This window comes from Lissotriton helveticus, chromosome 6 (genome assembly GCF_964261635.1).
Source record: "Lissotriton helveticus chromosome 6, aLisHel1.1, whole genome shotgun sequence".
Taxonomy (NCBI): domain Eukaryota; kingdom Metazoa; phylum Chordata; class Amphibia; order Caudata; family Salamandridae; genus Lissotriton; species Lissotriton helveticus.
In genome coordinates this window covers 1,555,855,602-1,555,872,200 of record NC_136067.1, presented here as the reverse complement: position 1 = coordinate 1,555,872,200, position 16,599 = coordinate 1,555,855,602, and the positions used below count along the sequence as shown (strand labels likewise).

At 41.0% G+C, this 16,599-nt stretch overlaps 1 protein-coding gene across 11 annotated transcripts in view; it reads left to right on the top strand.

Annotated features, from left to right (window-relative positions):
• The window catches only part of REPS1 (RALBP1 associated Eps domain containing 1), a 1,025,500-nt gene that overhangs the window by 750,732 nt on the left and 258,169 nt on the right, over positions 1-16,599 (top strand). For 6 of the 11 annotated variants that reach the window (XM_078649357.1, XM_078649363.1, XM_078649368.1 and 3 more), the window contains one exon: positions 8,949-9,021. In XM_078649357.1, the coding sequence (XP_078505483.1) occupies positions 8,949-9,021 (73 nt within the window). The remainder of the gene's footprint in view (positions 1-8,948; positions 9,022-16,599) is intronic. The other 5 variants (XM_078649362.1, XM_078649366.1, XM_078649358.1 and 2 more) reach the window with 1 other exon arrangement.

Sequence of the window (16,599 nt, the reverse complement as noted above, 5' to 3'; positions counted from 1 at the left end):
AATTCCTACCTATAGGTCTTGCACACCACCATCTCCTCAGTGACCACAATTCTCTTTTCACTCTGACCACATTTACTTGAACTGAGGTAGGCTTTATATTATCTTCATGATCCATACTACAACCTTGTTGCAGGCAACCTAGAACGCTATCCTGCCAAGGCTCTCCCATGATGATGACTCACTGCTTACCATGTAGTCATACAAAGGGTAGCCCTGCTCCACAAAGCTAAGCTCCTTATGGTTGGGGAGGAGGATGACTTAATAGTCACAACTCTCTCTAAAACCAAGAGCTCAGTCTCATACTGGCCATTCTATAATCGGTTTGAAACGCTGTACGGACAACTTCAATGACTCAGTAAAGGTTAGATTTGTCACCCTGTGGGTTGAGAAGAAATACAGAGGATGTTACTTTTCTTGATAAGGAGCACAATAAAATTGATATGGCAGGGAAGTGTATGGCTGGGGGGGCAGCCATTCATTGGAAGATTGTTAACTCAGTTGGACTGCTCTCCAGATATGATTGCCATCATCAATAAGAGATTAAGTAGTTGGTGAAGCACCTCCCTGAAGCCTACCTTGAGGCATCAATAATTAGTCATGGAAAGGAAAGTCATCTCAAACATGAACATTCGGTGTGTCCTGGATTCTGCTGGCACCGCCTCTGGGGAAATCAGTACCACCATCCTCCTGAGATGCCACACCTGTGAATACGTCTCAGGCTTTAGACCAGAGGTCCTGCAACCTTATTTGACAGACACCATCTGTTCAACCACAAGTTCGATACCATACACGAGAAAATGAAAAAGGACACAAGAGACTGCCAAGGTCTGAGTTGCAAAAAACAGAATGTGAAAGGAGGTCCAAAATTAACCTCTCCTACCCAGAAGAGGGGATATAGTCAAAAGCAGTCCTTTCAGGACATTCAGAAATCTAAGTCATTCGGCTAAGGTGACTACCATGGCTATCAAAGAGGCAATGGTGGAGATGGCTCCAGCAAGGGTTCCTCTACCTCCAAGAAGAGACTTACCCATAATTCCTTCAATTCACACATCACCTGTTGGGGAAAGACTGAGGTTATTCCGTCCACATTGGGAAGAAATAACCTCTAACAAACGGGTGCTCTTGTGCAGAAGAGGTAATGCCTGGAGTTTCACCCCATTTCACCAAACAATACTACCTCTTTGCCATGTGAGGAGTACGGACCATCTGCGACTGTTGCAGGAAGGAAAAGTGCAAGCACTCCTTGCCAATGGTGCCTTTGAGCTGGTGCCTCCTTACCACCGTGGCCAAAGAGTCTACTTCCATTGCTTCCTAATTACCAAGAAAGAGAACTCTAGAGCCAGTCCTAGACCTCAGTCATCTAAACTGCTACATCCCATCAGAGCACTTTCATGATAAAGCCTCTCAGCATGTCCTCTGCACAAGCCATCATATGACAACACTTGACCTCAAGAACACACATTTAAACATTTCTTTACTTTCTGCGCATCACGCTTACTGCTCTATGTGAAAAGAGGTTGACACTACCAATTCAGAGTTCTACCATTTGGGGGCACCACAACAGCAATGGCATTTACCAAATGCCTAGTGGGTCATAGCAGCGCCCTTTTGCAGTAACGCCATTCACATATTTTCTAACCTGACTGATAAAGAGTGGCAGTCAATAGCCTAGTTCACACTCAGACAGCAATGTTAATGTTACACAGGCTAAGTTTCAGAGTGAATGGCAAAAGTTGCATCTCAAACTACAGCAGATCCAGCCCTTTCTAGGGCCTGTGCTAAATGCTGTCACGGGGAAAGCCTCCCCAAATCAAGTGACGTTTAGGGTATTCCAAAGACTGTTGCCTCTCTTTCACACACACTGTTCTTTTATGGTAAGGATGGGCAGTGAAACTGTTGGGGATGAAGACTTCGTGCATTGCGATATAAGCACCACCCCAGCGAACTGACATCAGTTATTTTCTTTCTGCACTAGTCTGCAGACCTGGAGAATAGCTACCCCTAGTCACTTTTTGACTGACCTTTTTTCGACCCTCTTGTGTAAGATTTTCGTTCTTTGTCTCCTGGTGTGCAGGATGGCCACAGAAAGGCAGGTTTTAAACAATGCTGCACCTGTCATCGACAGATGTCAGTGACGAACCCATGCTTAGTCTGTCTCTGATGTCTTGAGCATGATCACAACGCCAAGACATGGGAAGACTGCGGCGCCTCCACCTCCAAAGTTAACATTGGTGCATTCCCTACCACTCCATCAGATAGGGAACTGAAACGGCTGGATACCTTTGGGATGAGGTTTTCTCTTCCGCCAGTCTGGCAACAGTCACGGCATTCAGTGAATGCCGTGTGCCCCTTGGGCTGATACTCCCATACCAACTTGGACTCGATTGCATAAGTGCTGCCCATGGTCTCAGAGGTGATCCAAGCCATACTCTCTTATGCAATTGCTGATGGGAGAGATTCAGCCAAGTTCACAATTCTCTGAGAGCTGGACACAACCAACATGCTGGCAAATCGATTTCATCGTCAGTGGCCCTTAGACGCCATACCTGGCTGAGAACCACTGGCCTTTCAGGGGAAGTCCGAGCCTCGCTCATGGACATGCCCTTTGTTGTCTCACGGTTGTTTGGAGAAAAGGCAGACTCTGCACTAGAGCGCTTTATGGACAACGGCCCCCGCCAACCCCAGTCCGCTTTCCGCCCCTTTTGTGGCCACAGAATGGGCTTCCTACTATGTCTTTACAGGCCCAGCCATCTCGGCCAGCAAACCGCACAATCTTTTTGTGGCTGAGGATGCGATTCCCACAGAACATGTGGGCAAGGTAGCCAGAGGTCGAGCTAGAACACCCCCTTCCCCCCTAACTCCCCCGTCCAGCTGCTGCCTTCAGAGTCCTTTAATTTGGCCTCCGATCATCTTTGGCATCCAGTGGTGTGCAGGATATACCATCACCTGCTCCACTGGAGGTCAAATAACATCAGACAGTTGGATTTTGAAGCTCGTCCAAAACATGCCACCTACTTACCCCAAGCTGACGGAAGACTGCCTTTCCTTATTCCATCAAGAGGTTTTAGCTGTCTTGGCCAAGAGAGGTATAGTGAAGTTGCCAGCATCAGCTATTTTATGGTGCCCAAGAAGGACAGAGGCTTTTGTTCTATTCTATACTTGCGCCATCTTAATCTCATCCTGAAAAAGAAAAAATTGGAATTGCTCACACTCGCACAAGTCCTGTCTGCCCTGGACCCAGGAGACTGGATGGTATCGCTGGACTTACAGGAAGCTTGTTGTCACATCCCTGTCATGCCTGCCTACAGGTGTTATCTGCCTCCAGCACAGGTTACCACTCTTCTTTATGCCATTGTGGGACTTTGATTTAGTTCTCATATTTCTAATGTGTGCTCCTTTCGAGACTCTACATAACTGCCCAATCAGGCTCCTCAAAACAAAAACTGCTTTCCTAATAGCAGTAACATCGCCCGAAGAGCTACAGGCACTATTGGTACATCCTACGTACCTTACCACGTATCCAGTCAAACTGGTCTCTTTATGCACCAGAGCCCCATTCTAACTGGAGCGTCCTTCTTACCGAAGGTGTTAACACACTTTCATGTAGTCCAGTCCATCACTCGGTCTATCATCTACGCTCCACCACACCCATCTAAAGAAAAGAACGGAGAGACTCCATCGGCTGGACCCAAAAAAAGCATTGTCATTCTCCCTTGACAGCTCAAAAGAGTTGCAGGTGGGCGATCAAATCATTGTGGGGTACGTCGGAGCCAAGAACAGGAGGGCAGTGCAGAAACGGATCATCTCTAGATGGATAGTGTTCAGCATCAAAATTTGCTATGCATTGGTCAAAACGAGCCTGCAGAAGGTTTGCAAGCTCATTCTACCAGAGACAAGGCTGTGACCACTGCATTATCTCGTGGAGTTCCTGTCCTGGAAATGTCTGGCAGCAACGTGGGCTGCAATGAACACGTTTACATAGCACAACTGCCTTGACAGTCCGGTTTAGTGTGACGGTCACTTTGCCTTTTCGATTCTACAGTACTTTCTAGCCTAATCCTTGCAGCAGTTCTGCCTCTGGGAAGTATTGCTTGGGTATCTGTTCTAAGGTAAGGGAACTGCGACTAGAAGTCTTTATCAGATGTTACTTACCTTTGATAATGCCCTATCTGGTAGAGACACTATCTACCCTTGGATTCCTTACCGATGCACCCATCCACCCCACCAGCGAATTTCAGAGTTAGAGGTTGTTCCCCCTTTTAAGGGCGCTAGTTAACGCACCGGTGGTCAGTGTTCTTTGTGGCTCTGCTCTTCTGGCGTGGAAAGTCGTGAAAATAAACTGAAATCAATAGGTGGTGCCTATATAGACACCGGACATAGACTTCCCGCATGGACAGTGGCACCACACGGAGCCAAATGATGCCACCTACCGGCATGCAGAGGTACTGCTCCCAAGAAATTTAATGGATCCACTCTAACACATGGGGATTATTCTATGGGAAGCAATTTGCAGCTTAATAGATTCTCTGCCAGATAAGGCATTACAAAAGGGAAGTAACTTGTTAATTATGGTGGTAGTGGAATGGGTAAACATTTGGGACAGAAACCTAAGTCCTTAGTGGGCACACCCTCCTCCTGCAACTTGCCTCTACATCTGAGAGTACGAGCAGGGTACTGCGTGTTGAGCTCTGTGTCACTGTGTGGGTGCATATTTGTGTGCTAAATGAAACCAGAGGAAGGTGATTGGTGTATGTATGGGTGTACTTAAGGGAGAGGATGTGGCCAGAGCTGCAGGTTTTGCAACTGGGGAACCAGGTTCGAGTTTCGGTGTGAACTGGACTTCCTGTGATTCTGGGCAAATCACTTAATCTAAAATCCAAATTAATGTGTCCTTGTGTAATGTAAACTGATGCTCATGTAAAATACTCCTGTACCTTCGGCTCAAGTCTGTGCTATATAAAACTGCAAAAAAACAAAAGGATTAAGTGTTTTGATCACTTCTGTCATTGGGCTATACTTGGGCTACATTTGGGTGATATTTGGGCTATATGTGGGCTCTTTTTCTTCTGATGACCATCTTGGGAGACTTATTTGTTATGAAGCGCCCTAATTTCCTCATTTACTGCAGTATTTGCAGTATCCTCAGTAGAAAATACTTTCAGTTTTGTACTTTGATTCCCTCAAGATGGCGGTCGGATGTGCCACACTTTTGGCATAAATTCAGAATGTTAGTACTCTAGTTGCTCATTAGAACACTATAGTAAAGCTGGTGATCACCAGGCAGTTAATTGGCAGTCTGCTGCCTGTGTTGAAAGTGCATGTTTCAGTCTGCATGTCAGAAAGGTTTAATGAAATCGAAAGATATTTGAGAACTCGCTTAAAATGTTTCCTAATTTTCTTTCTACAGCACTAACCCTAATTTCTATGACAAACTGAAACACCTCATTTTACTCCTTTCTAAATTAAATATTTTAAGTATTACTACTTGAGTCAATCAACATGGCTTTAGGTGCGTCATACTTTTGTCATAAGTAGCACTGTTAGCGCTCTAGTTGTTCTTTAGAACACTCTGGGAGGCTGCAGTAGAACACGAGGAAATCAAGTGACAGGCTGCTCCTGTTGGAAGTAGATGATTTATTCAGAATGCCACTGGGAATTTTTCAGAAAATATGTTCTCCTTTTAGCTTCTAGAGCACCTTCCATAACCTCTATGGAAAGATCATGAGAAAACCGTTTTATCTCAAACATAATTCATGAAATCCCAGCAGAAGGCTTTTACACAGGGTAAAATCGCCTTAGAACACACCACAAGTCCTACAATTACAATGGCACCATCAACAAACGAATTACATTGTAACTAAAATCTGTTATCACCTTTTGTACGTTCTCCTTTTTGTGACCCTCAAGCCTGGCATTCACTACAATGCATTTCAGTGGGGTGCTGTCATGTTTATTGGTCCCAAGATGGCTGCCAGCAATTCCAGGCTGAAGTGTTTGCAGCCAATCAGATCCCAACATGAGGCTCCGTCCAGATATACAAATGTAGTTTTCCTTTAATATCTCCAAAACTACTGAACAGATGTACAACAAATAGTGTGATCTCCGGAACAGAACCTACCTTTCTGCCAAATTTGGTTTCATTCAGTTCAGCAGTTCAGACTGCAGGCGTGTAAAGACTCTGTGGGATTTAACATGGGAAATGCACTTTTTTGTGATGCCCCCACCCCCCCCCCCCCCCTTTTTTTTCTCAACCCCAGCTTGACCAATAACCCAAAAGTTTTCATGCACAACTAGAATCCCGGGGCACTTTTTTTTTTAATGTTGTGAAGATTCGTCAACCGACACCAAAGATATAGGTTAGTCAAAAAAAGTTTTTCCTTTGGAAACATGGTGCTAACTATAACTACGTACTGGCAACCGCCATTAGGTAATAATAATTTTATATATATATATATGTCCACCAAAGTCTCCAAGGAAACAAATTAAGCCGCACACCAGTAATACTCTTTCAGGGTGTTTAATTTATTCTTAAATCGATTTTCTTTGCCATTACAAGACCTGTAATGGTGAAGAAAATGGATTTAAGAATAAATTAAACACCATGAAAGAGTATTACTGGTGTGCGGCTTAATTTGTTTCCTTGGAGACTTTTGTGGACATTGTAGGCAGTTTGGTTCGACCGCGTAAGCGACGCACCTTCCAAGGCAGCGCCGTATAGCTGGAGAAAGGGAACCGCTTTTGAGGAATATATATATATATATATATATATATATATATAGTTTAATGCGAAATGTCTGCAGATTGTTTTGTGTTTGGAAGATATGTGAATGTTGTCAATGAAATGTTTCTTTCCATCCTCTGCCTTTAGTTTGTCAGTGGATTTCAGGTTATCACAATTAGACTAGGCAGTGGACCTGGTCTGTCATCTACAGGTCCACAAATCTTGACGTCTACCCCAGTGTATTTCTGTAGAGATCTGGGCTCTTTCAGCCCTTCAGGGATGTGCTTCACCCTCTTTGTGAGTCATTTGTTGGCAAGCTCGCCAAATAACAATACTACATGTGTTCTATAGCGGGCTCTGAAAGCTGTAGGGCCCTATAATAGCACCTGAAAATCTTGGCCATTACTTTGTACAGTCATGTTGCAGTAGTTTAAAGGATATAACTAACTAGTGGGCTACAAGACCCAGCTTTTTCCAGCAGCTGTTTGAGGCTTGAAAGATGTAAACTAGGGGTGGCCACATCCAAATTCCCAAGTAACCAACTTCCAACCCATAAAAGGAAGGGTTTTTGACGATCTTATCAGGCATTCAAGCCTACACAGGCCTTAAAAGAAGTCTGAATGAGCCACTTGGAGAACTGTAGTTCCTTTGGATTCGGTTAATTAAGGATCAGTAGGGGTTTCCCGGGAATGACCACCTGATAGTCTGAATGCCACTAAAACGTTTTTTTAGGTTTATATCTGCTTCTTTTTTCTGCAACAAAAAGCTCTTAACAATTCTCTAAGGGAATATGTGGGCAGAGATAGAAGGTGGAGATCAGAGATGCCACTAAGTGAACCAAGTTCAGTGAAGGAGTCAAAGAAATTATGAAAATATTGTAAAAGTACATAGTATCAAAAATAGTGCGTTGGAGGGAGAAATATAAGAAACAAAAATGATGGGTGTGAAGAAAGAATGATTGGTATGAACGGTAAAGGAGGAAGGTAGGAAGCAAGGATGAAAGGAAAAATAGTGAAAGGAGGGAAGGAATCATGGAACGAAGGAAAGTTGAAAGGAACAGTAAAAATGAGCTAAACAAAGGGTGCAAGAGTGGATCCAAGTGAAACGATGGATGGGTGGATTGAAGGGTTAAATGTCCAGCAGGTGAAAGGCTAGATGAAGGGAAGGGTGGACAAATGAAGGGTAATAAGAATGGATAAGAAAGGTGAACGAGTGATTTAATGAATAATGGGTCATTGTGTGCATTTAAGGTCATTGGATAAATGGAATGCTGTACAAATTAAAGAGGAGGACAGGAAGGTGGATGGATTAATGTGGGAGCAGACCGATGAATGGAATATCCCGTGGATGGAAGGAGTGGTGAAATATTGAATGATGGGATAGATAGATTTTCTAAAAAGAGAGAAGCAGGGAAAGGTGAAAGTGGAAGGTCTGTAGAAGGCTTGATAAGTGGGTATATGGGACAAGGAAACTCTTCTAGGAGGAGGCGGGCATGTTTCTTTGACCTCTCACTGTTCGAGACTTTTGTTCAGTGTTGGTTTTTTTTCTGGCTACTCATGTGGGTGAATAGGCAAGACGTGAGTAAAAGGGAAATCATTTTTCACCAGGAAAGATATTTTCACCTTAGTGAAACAGAAGGTTATTCATTGTAAACGCACTGCTCTTTACGTTTATGCATTTGGAAAATCTAAATCAAGGGTTTGACAGACATGTTTATCACTATGGCTCAGGCTGTGATTTCTCTTCAATATCTGTTCTCAGTCATCCGCTCTTGAAGCTGTTGTCCAGAGAGTATTGCCTCTACTGTATCATTAAATGGAAGAGCAAAGCATTGTATTCACACTTTGTCTACTAGGCCATTTATCACAAAATCCCTCTTCCAATGTCATAAACCGGTCATTGGCCCGAGCTCTTTCTATAACTTTTGCATTTTGCATTGCTTTTGTGATTTATTCTTGACCACAATCATAATTCTACCTCTGTTAGCTTTTGTGCTTAGTTATCTACTTTTTCGTGTTAAAGTTTATTGTAAGGGCGATGGTTGGGATGAGAGGAGGCTTTCCTAGTTTATAAGTGTACTAAGATGGTAGTTGTTCATTAAGGAAATTAATCACATATGATAGCCTTCGAGATATCTAAATCATGCATGATGGTGGATGAAAAAACACAGGTGTTGTGTAGAAATGACCTAATGTTACATGATGTGTTGTGCATTATTGTTTCCCAGCAGATGGTTATAACAGTTCGGACTCCTTTACATCAGACACAGAGGAGACTGGAAATGCAGTGACACGGCAACGGTCAGTAGTCCTCAGAACATTTAAGGTGTTGGGTTGGTTTCGAACTCATTATTTTTTTAAATTAAACTATGGGATAAAGCGTTGCCTAAAGAAGTGCAATATGTGACTTTGTTCCAGCACCACCACTGTTATTTTTTTGATTTATAAAAAAAAAATGGGGGCTTGATGAAAATTCGGCACATAATGAAATCATTAAGGTAAACAAGACCACAGTGACTTGAGAAGTCTACACTAGCTACAGTTGTACATGGGAGTTAATTTGGGTTGGGTGTGTTCCTAAGAGGAACAATGAATTTGAGCAGCCTAAATCTTATGGCTGCAAACGTTTGAATTACTGTGCTGCTGATTACTCTTCCACGGATCTAGATTCCTAATGTGTCCCATCCCCAAAATACCTCCAGTTCTGCCACCTGTGGCATGATCTCACATGCCCATAGTAGGGTCTGCTCTGTCAACATTCTGTGCCACTCTATATCTTTCAAAGTATTTTTGCACAAAATAACTACTATTATAGTTGCTGATGGCATCCCTGGCAGTATGCACCCCTTGTATAAAAGAAAAGTGCTGCAAATCAACCTGCCCAATTGCCCACCTGTCGCTATTATATGCTGGGTCAGGTCCATGGTTGAAGATCCTTTGTAGTTGGCTCCACGAGATAGACTAAAATAGCTGCATATCAGACCACCCCGAAGATTCAAAATCTATTGGTAAGACAGCAAATGATGCCTTAAGTCATCCCACCAGTGCATTGGTTAGTCGTTGCATATAATTTCTGGGTTATCTATGCGGCATGTAGCCACTTTTTTCTCCTATGTAGGTTTTGCATATGGGCAATTTCTAGTGACACTCCTATAATTATGGGACCACTGGATGAAGAACCACCTACCCATGCAGTGAGAAATACTCTATACCTTACGTGGGGAAGTCAACATCTCTTATACAAGTCCATCAGTTGCACTCTTGTTATCTTGATTTGTAACACTGTTTAGAACTTTTTGAAAAAAAAAAAAAAGCTGTGCGACTCCCTCCTGAAGTGTTTTGTCTGGAAACACTATCAGCATATATCCAAGAATAGGTGAGAGCAGAAATTCTACTTTCTGTTGGAGGTGTGCACATTTACACTTGGACCTAAATTGGTCCTGTTCACTAGTTCATCAAAGTTCAATAAAGTTTTTAACGAAAAAACGTTTTTTCAAAATCTTCCAATGAAATATTTATTCCATGTTTTTCTTCATTAAATGTATCATTCAAAAAGTTACGAGATTCATTGCTTAAAGCATTTCGACAAAACCCAATGCATTTCGGGTCCAATCGGACCCTTCCTCAGGGGTCTCTAGGGAAAGAACAAACAAACATTTTTGAGCCCAAAGTTATGTTCGAAAAATATTCATGATAATTATTTCATAATTAACAACACAAAGTACTACAGCGAAAAAAATTGACACTTATGTAACATTAGCATTTTCAAAAAACCTAATTGCAAGTCAATTTCTAATTAAACCATACGGTAATCTCAACCCCGTTAGATTATACTGAATCCGACTGACGTGAACCAGTTCTGAAACGCTATATCTCCATTCCAATGTTAAATCTTATTCACTGTCCCATCCTAGTTAAACCGCTATGTCAAATGAAAAACACAACACTGTTTTAACTTCTATCCACTACGTACTCTATGACAGAAACGGCTCGCGTTTCTTGTCGGTTACTCACTGAAATGCTTCTGCACACTCGGCTTCCGGTTTCCACCAATGTCGGTGTAGCTTGGATAACCTGAATTACTCCTTTCTATTATCTTTATACTCATTGGTTAAACACGCGATCACATGACCGCGATTTTTCCAAAGTGTGAGAAATGTGTATTAACACATTAAATGGTGAACTGAACTTTATATGAACTCCTGCACGGGTATATATTGCTCCTAATGGGTTTTCTGACCTAATTCTAAAAAACGAACAAATAAAAAACGGAGTGTACTGAAATCTCGAACAAACCCAAAATATCAAAAAAACACAATAAATGTACATCACACTGTAAATAAACCCATCGGATGTGGATACCGTATTTCTAACCAACGTGGTTAATCAACAGGTAAACATTGCCATGATCATAGCGTGTCGGCCATTTTGGAATGGGATGTAATCAGGGTTAAACAGGGTAAACTAGTGTCAATTTAGGAAAAACAGATAACTTCCTGATACTCATTTATAGAAAACATGATAGTTCCAGTCTGTCATTGAGCCCAAATGGCTGAAGACTCCCCATCTTTTTTATCCCAAAATATTCAGCTCTTAATCTCATCTTATGTGTGTCCATATCCAAACGTGTTTCAATCACTTCCAATATTGTGAAACGTAGCTGAGAGATGTTGTGTCCTGCTTCTATCCAATGTGCTGCCACTGTTGATTTCTGATTTTTTAAACGTATATTACTTTTATGCTCCGTTATTCTTATCTTTATTTTCCGTTCTGTTTGCCCGACATATAATTTTCCGCAGGGGCATTTAATACCATAAATCACCCCTTTGGTGTCACAGGTGCTAGAATGTCGTAGTGGAATCTGTTGCCCAGTTCTTGGATGTGTAAAGGATGGCCCTATCATCACATTATTACAGTGCGTACAGTTCTTGCATTTGCGCATTCCTTTATGGGCATCCTCTCTCTGGGTCGTTTTCTTCTTCTTCAACAATTCTTTTACATTTTTGGATCTGTTATAAGCAAATGTTATACGTACTGCGAACAGTGGTTGTAGATCTGGTTCTTGGGTAATGATAGACCAATGTTTTCTCATAATACTGGTGATCTGACGTGCTTGTACAGAATGTTTGAGAACACAAACTGTGAGTTTCTCATTGGACTTATCCTTTTTTTCAGTAAGGACTCTCTATTCATTGCCATGACTTTAGTTTTTGATTCTTGAAGTAGTTTGGCTTGATATCCACGTTTTTCAATTTTTTTTATCTGTTTGTCGATAGTGGTTGAAACATCATTGGAATTCGATATTATCCTTTTGTGGCGGATAAATTGAGACAATGGTAAATGACTCTTGAGAGAAAAATGGTGGAAGCTGGTAAAGTGTAGTCCACTGTTTCGATCAGTTTCTTTTATGTGTACATTCGTGCAATTAGGCCCTGTTCTATGGAAATTTTTACATCCAGAAAAGATAATTGATATTGGTCAATCAAATGTGTGAATTTGATCCTTTCATGTTGTAAATTTAACACATGGATATTCTCTTCCAAACTCTCTTTCTTGCCTCTCCAGATAATAAAAATATCATCTATGTAACGTTTATAGACCAGCAGTCCTATTTTCCAATTTAAATTGTTGAGTATATGGTCACTCTCAAACTTAGCCATAAAAATGTTCGCATATGACGGTGCCCCAGCAAAACCCATGCTGGTGCCACTGCATTGTGCATAATATTCTTGTTCCCATTCCAGATAACTGTGGAAAAGCGCAAAATGTAGAATTTCCATCAAAAAAACTTTGTCCGGTCCTTCTATTTCATTCTGTAATAAACACCACTCCATTGCTTCTAATCCCTCGTTGTGGGGGATCGAGGTGTATAGTGCAGTTACATCAATTGAACAAAGCCATGTCTCTTCATTTTGTGGAATTTCAATTGTCTGTAAAATATTCAGAAATGCAGTAGTGTCTTTGATATGGGTACACCAATTTTGAACTAATGGTTGTAAGAACCAATCTAGATATTGTCCGATTGGTTCTGAGAGTGAACCGCAACCAGATACAATAGGTCTAAACGGTGGTCGTGTAGGGTGTTTATGCATTTTTGGCAACATGTAAAACTGTGGCCTCCGTGGATGTTTTATGTTGAGAAATTATTGGTGATCCATTTCATCTCCAAAGCTTTATCTAATATCTCTTTGAGTGTAGCTGCAAAGATTTCTGTAGGGTCTTGATCAAGTTTGTGGTAAATATTAGTGTCTTGCAGATGTGTACATACACTTTCCTTGTAAAATGTTGAATTCATTACCACCAGGGCTCCCCCTTTGTCTGCTTTCTGTATAGTTATTTCAGTCATTTCCTTCAAAGATTTAAGTGTGTTCCATTCTCTCTTAGAAAAATTGCTCTTAGTGCCACTCTTGTAATTGATCTTCTTTATTTCTGTAGTAATCACTCGTTCATAAGCATCAATTCTTTTATGTGACATGGGCGCACAAAATGTGCTCTTGACTCTAAATTCTTTACATGTAATTTCAGGTTTTTCTGTGGGTGGGAGATTATTGAAGAAGTTTTTTAACCTCAGTGTACGCAAGAATTTAAACATGGCTATTTCCGTCTCCTCCGGATTAGATTTGTAGACAGAACAAATGTAATATCTTTGTTTAATAGATTCATCTGCGCTTTAGATAAAGGTGTATCTGGGATATTGATCACAAGTTCGTCTTCTTTTTCTTGGATCTCAGTTCCTGTTCTGCATCTGACTCCTTTGTTTTTTCTCTTTCCCCTCCTGATTTTGGGGGTTCGGTTATTATGGACGTTGTTGGAACATTGTTGGCCGCTGGGCTTATCTCTAAAAAAGCTTTGTTTGATTGATCTTTGCGTCCTGCTTGTACATTTTTCTCCATTGGTTTTCTGTTTTGTGCTGTGTCTGACTCAGACATAAGACTCTCTTGAGAGGAACTGATGTTTGTTGATGGTTTTTGCCATTTTCTTTGGTTATAAACCTCCGCCCAACTGTACACTTCCTCCAGTTTGTAATCCACAGTGTCTCTTCTGTATTTTTTTATTTTCCTGTCTTCTATTTCTTTTGCATATTTATCAAGTTTTGTGTTGATATATTCTAGTAATATTGTTAAATCCTCGTGTTTGTTGAGCTCTCTTTTGATGCCTCCTAATTCTTCCTCAACTTCTCTTAATTCCTTTGACAGTTCTTCCACTATCAGCAGAATCAGATCTAAACTGCACTTATTGAGTATTTGATACCATTTATTCAGGAAGGATTTGTTATTCCTACATAACATCGGTTTAAGTGCGATCCTTAATCCTCTCGGTATCCGCTTGTTTTGATGATAATGTATAAGTGTGGTTGCATGTAGCCGTTTATTTATCTCACGTTTGCTCACATATTCCAATTGTTTCAATAGTTGGTTGACAGTATTTAATTGTGGGCTGAAGGCTCTGGTTTCTTTGATCAGTCCGTAGATTTGTTCAGCTTCTTCTGAAGTGTATGCTAAGGTCTCCGCCTTATTGGTAGTTATCTGCGCAATATCTTCCAAATTCATCTTTCCTTAGGGTTGGTGCTAACTGTGGGGGGTAGACACAAACTGAATAAATCTTATACAACTCTTGTTATCTTGATTTGTAACACTGTTTAGAACTTTTTTTTTTTTAAAAGCTGTGCGACTCCCTCCTGAAGTGTTTTGTCTTGAAACACTATCAGCATATATCCAAGAATAGGTGAGAGCAGAAATTCTACTTTCTGTTGGAGGTGTGCACATTTACACTTGGACCTAAATTGGTCCTGTTCACTAGTTCATCAAAGTTCAATAAAGTTTTCAACGAAAAAAAGTTTTTTCAAAATCTTCCAATGAAATATTTATTACATGTTTTTCTTCATTAAATGTATCATTCAAATAGTTACGAGATTGATTGCTTAAAGCATTTCGACAAAACCCAATGCATTTCGGGTCCAATCGGACCCTTCCTCAGGGGTCTCTAGGGAAAGAACAAACAAACATTTTTGAGCCCAAAGTTATTTTCGAAAATATTCATGATAATTATTTCATAATTAACAACACAAAGTACTACAGCGAAAAACATTGACACTTATGTAACATTAGCATTTTCAAAAAACCTAATTGCAAGTCAATTTCTAATTAAACCATACGGTAATCTCAACCCTGTTAGATTGTACTGAATCCGACTGACGTGAACCAGTTCTGAAATGCTATACCTCCATTCCAATGTTAAATCTTATTCACTGTCCCATCCTAGTTAAACCACTATGTCAAATGAAAAACACAACACTGTTTTAACTTCTATCCACTACGTACTCTGACAGAAACGGCTCGCGTTTCTTGTCGGTTACTCACTGAAATGCTTCTGCACACTCGGCTTCCGGTTTCCACCAATGTCGGTGTAGCTTGGATAACCTGAATTACTCCTTTTATTATCTTTATACTCATTGGTTAAACACGCGATCACATGACCGCGATTTTTCCGAAGTGTGAGAAATGTGTATTAACACATTAAATGGTAACCTGAACTTTATATGAACTCCTGCACGGGTATATATTGCCCCTAAAGGGTTTTCTGACCTAATAAAAAAAACAAAAAAAAAACGAAGTGTACTGAAATCTCGAACAAACCCAAAATATCAAAAAAACACAATAAATGTACATCACACTGTAAATAAACCCATCGGATGTGGATACCGTATTTCTAACCAACGTGGTTAACATCAACGTCAACAACTCGTCACTTAGCTATACAAATCTATTTGGGAATGCACAGACATCTCATTGGTTCACCTTCATCATCAAGACCTCTTCACGACAGAGTAGTTTAAAGCCTTTTATTTATTTTATAAAACATACTTTATTGATTGTATGGAATGTCACGCCGCGCGTAAGCATTGTTACAATTGGTACATAGGCACTTCGACAAAATGCAAATGAGCTTGAATATGGTTATGCCTACAGGTTACAGACCGGATATAGATGCTAGCCCTTATGGGATATTGGCATTTTAGTATCAACCAATTGCAATAAGAATTTTATTGTCCACCACGGTCAAAGTAAAAACAAAACAACCCCAATTCTAAAGCCTTGTAGTCCCCTGAAGACTGTTTCAAGGAATACAATATCCAATATATGATCCTTCACAGGGCTCACCATACACCCTCTTCATTACCATCATCAAAATCCTTTATTCGGTATTTGAAAAATGCCATAAAAGTACAAGTTATACAATTAAAATACAATAAAATACAATTCATAGCACATGACATAAGAGACAATTAGCCAGAAATTACTTCAGCACAGCCCTCTTGTGTTCCTAAGTCTTAAAGCAACCTTGATAAAATTTGTAATACATAACAGTGTCACCCTCTTCATTAAATTATGTTACCCGCAGTCAATTTCACTTGTCCTAGATGTTTTACCCAGGTTGCTGACTTCCGGCACATGCTCCGGTCCTGCTCTAAAATAGCAAGTTTTTGGCATGCAGTACATGCTTCATTGATCATGGTCCCAGAACTCACCACATTAAATGTATTGGAGGCTACTGCCTTAGGTGTTTTCCACAGGCAAAAAAAGTTCACGGTATGGGTGCATTTCACCAATATTGCCCTCCTGTTGGCCAAGCATCTGCTAACCATGCACTGGAATGCCCAACAACCCCCTGGCTCTCTCCCTGTGGCGTATGGCCTTACTTAGATGGGGGGAAGCAGAAAGCTCTGCACTGCATTGGGAGGAGGCCCGTCGTACACGCCGGCATCCAATTGCTGCTGCCTGGGACACTGCCTATACATTACAAGAAACTGGCTGAAGAGACCCCCCCCCTCACCATATTACATTTATAGGCCTCAGGTCCCTGGCTATCCTCCCTCTC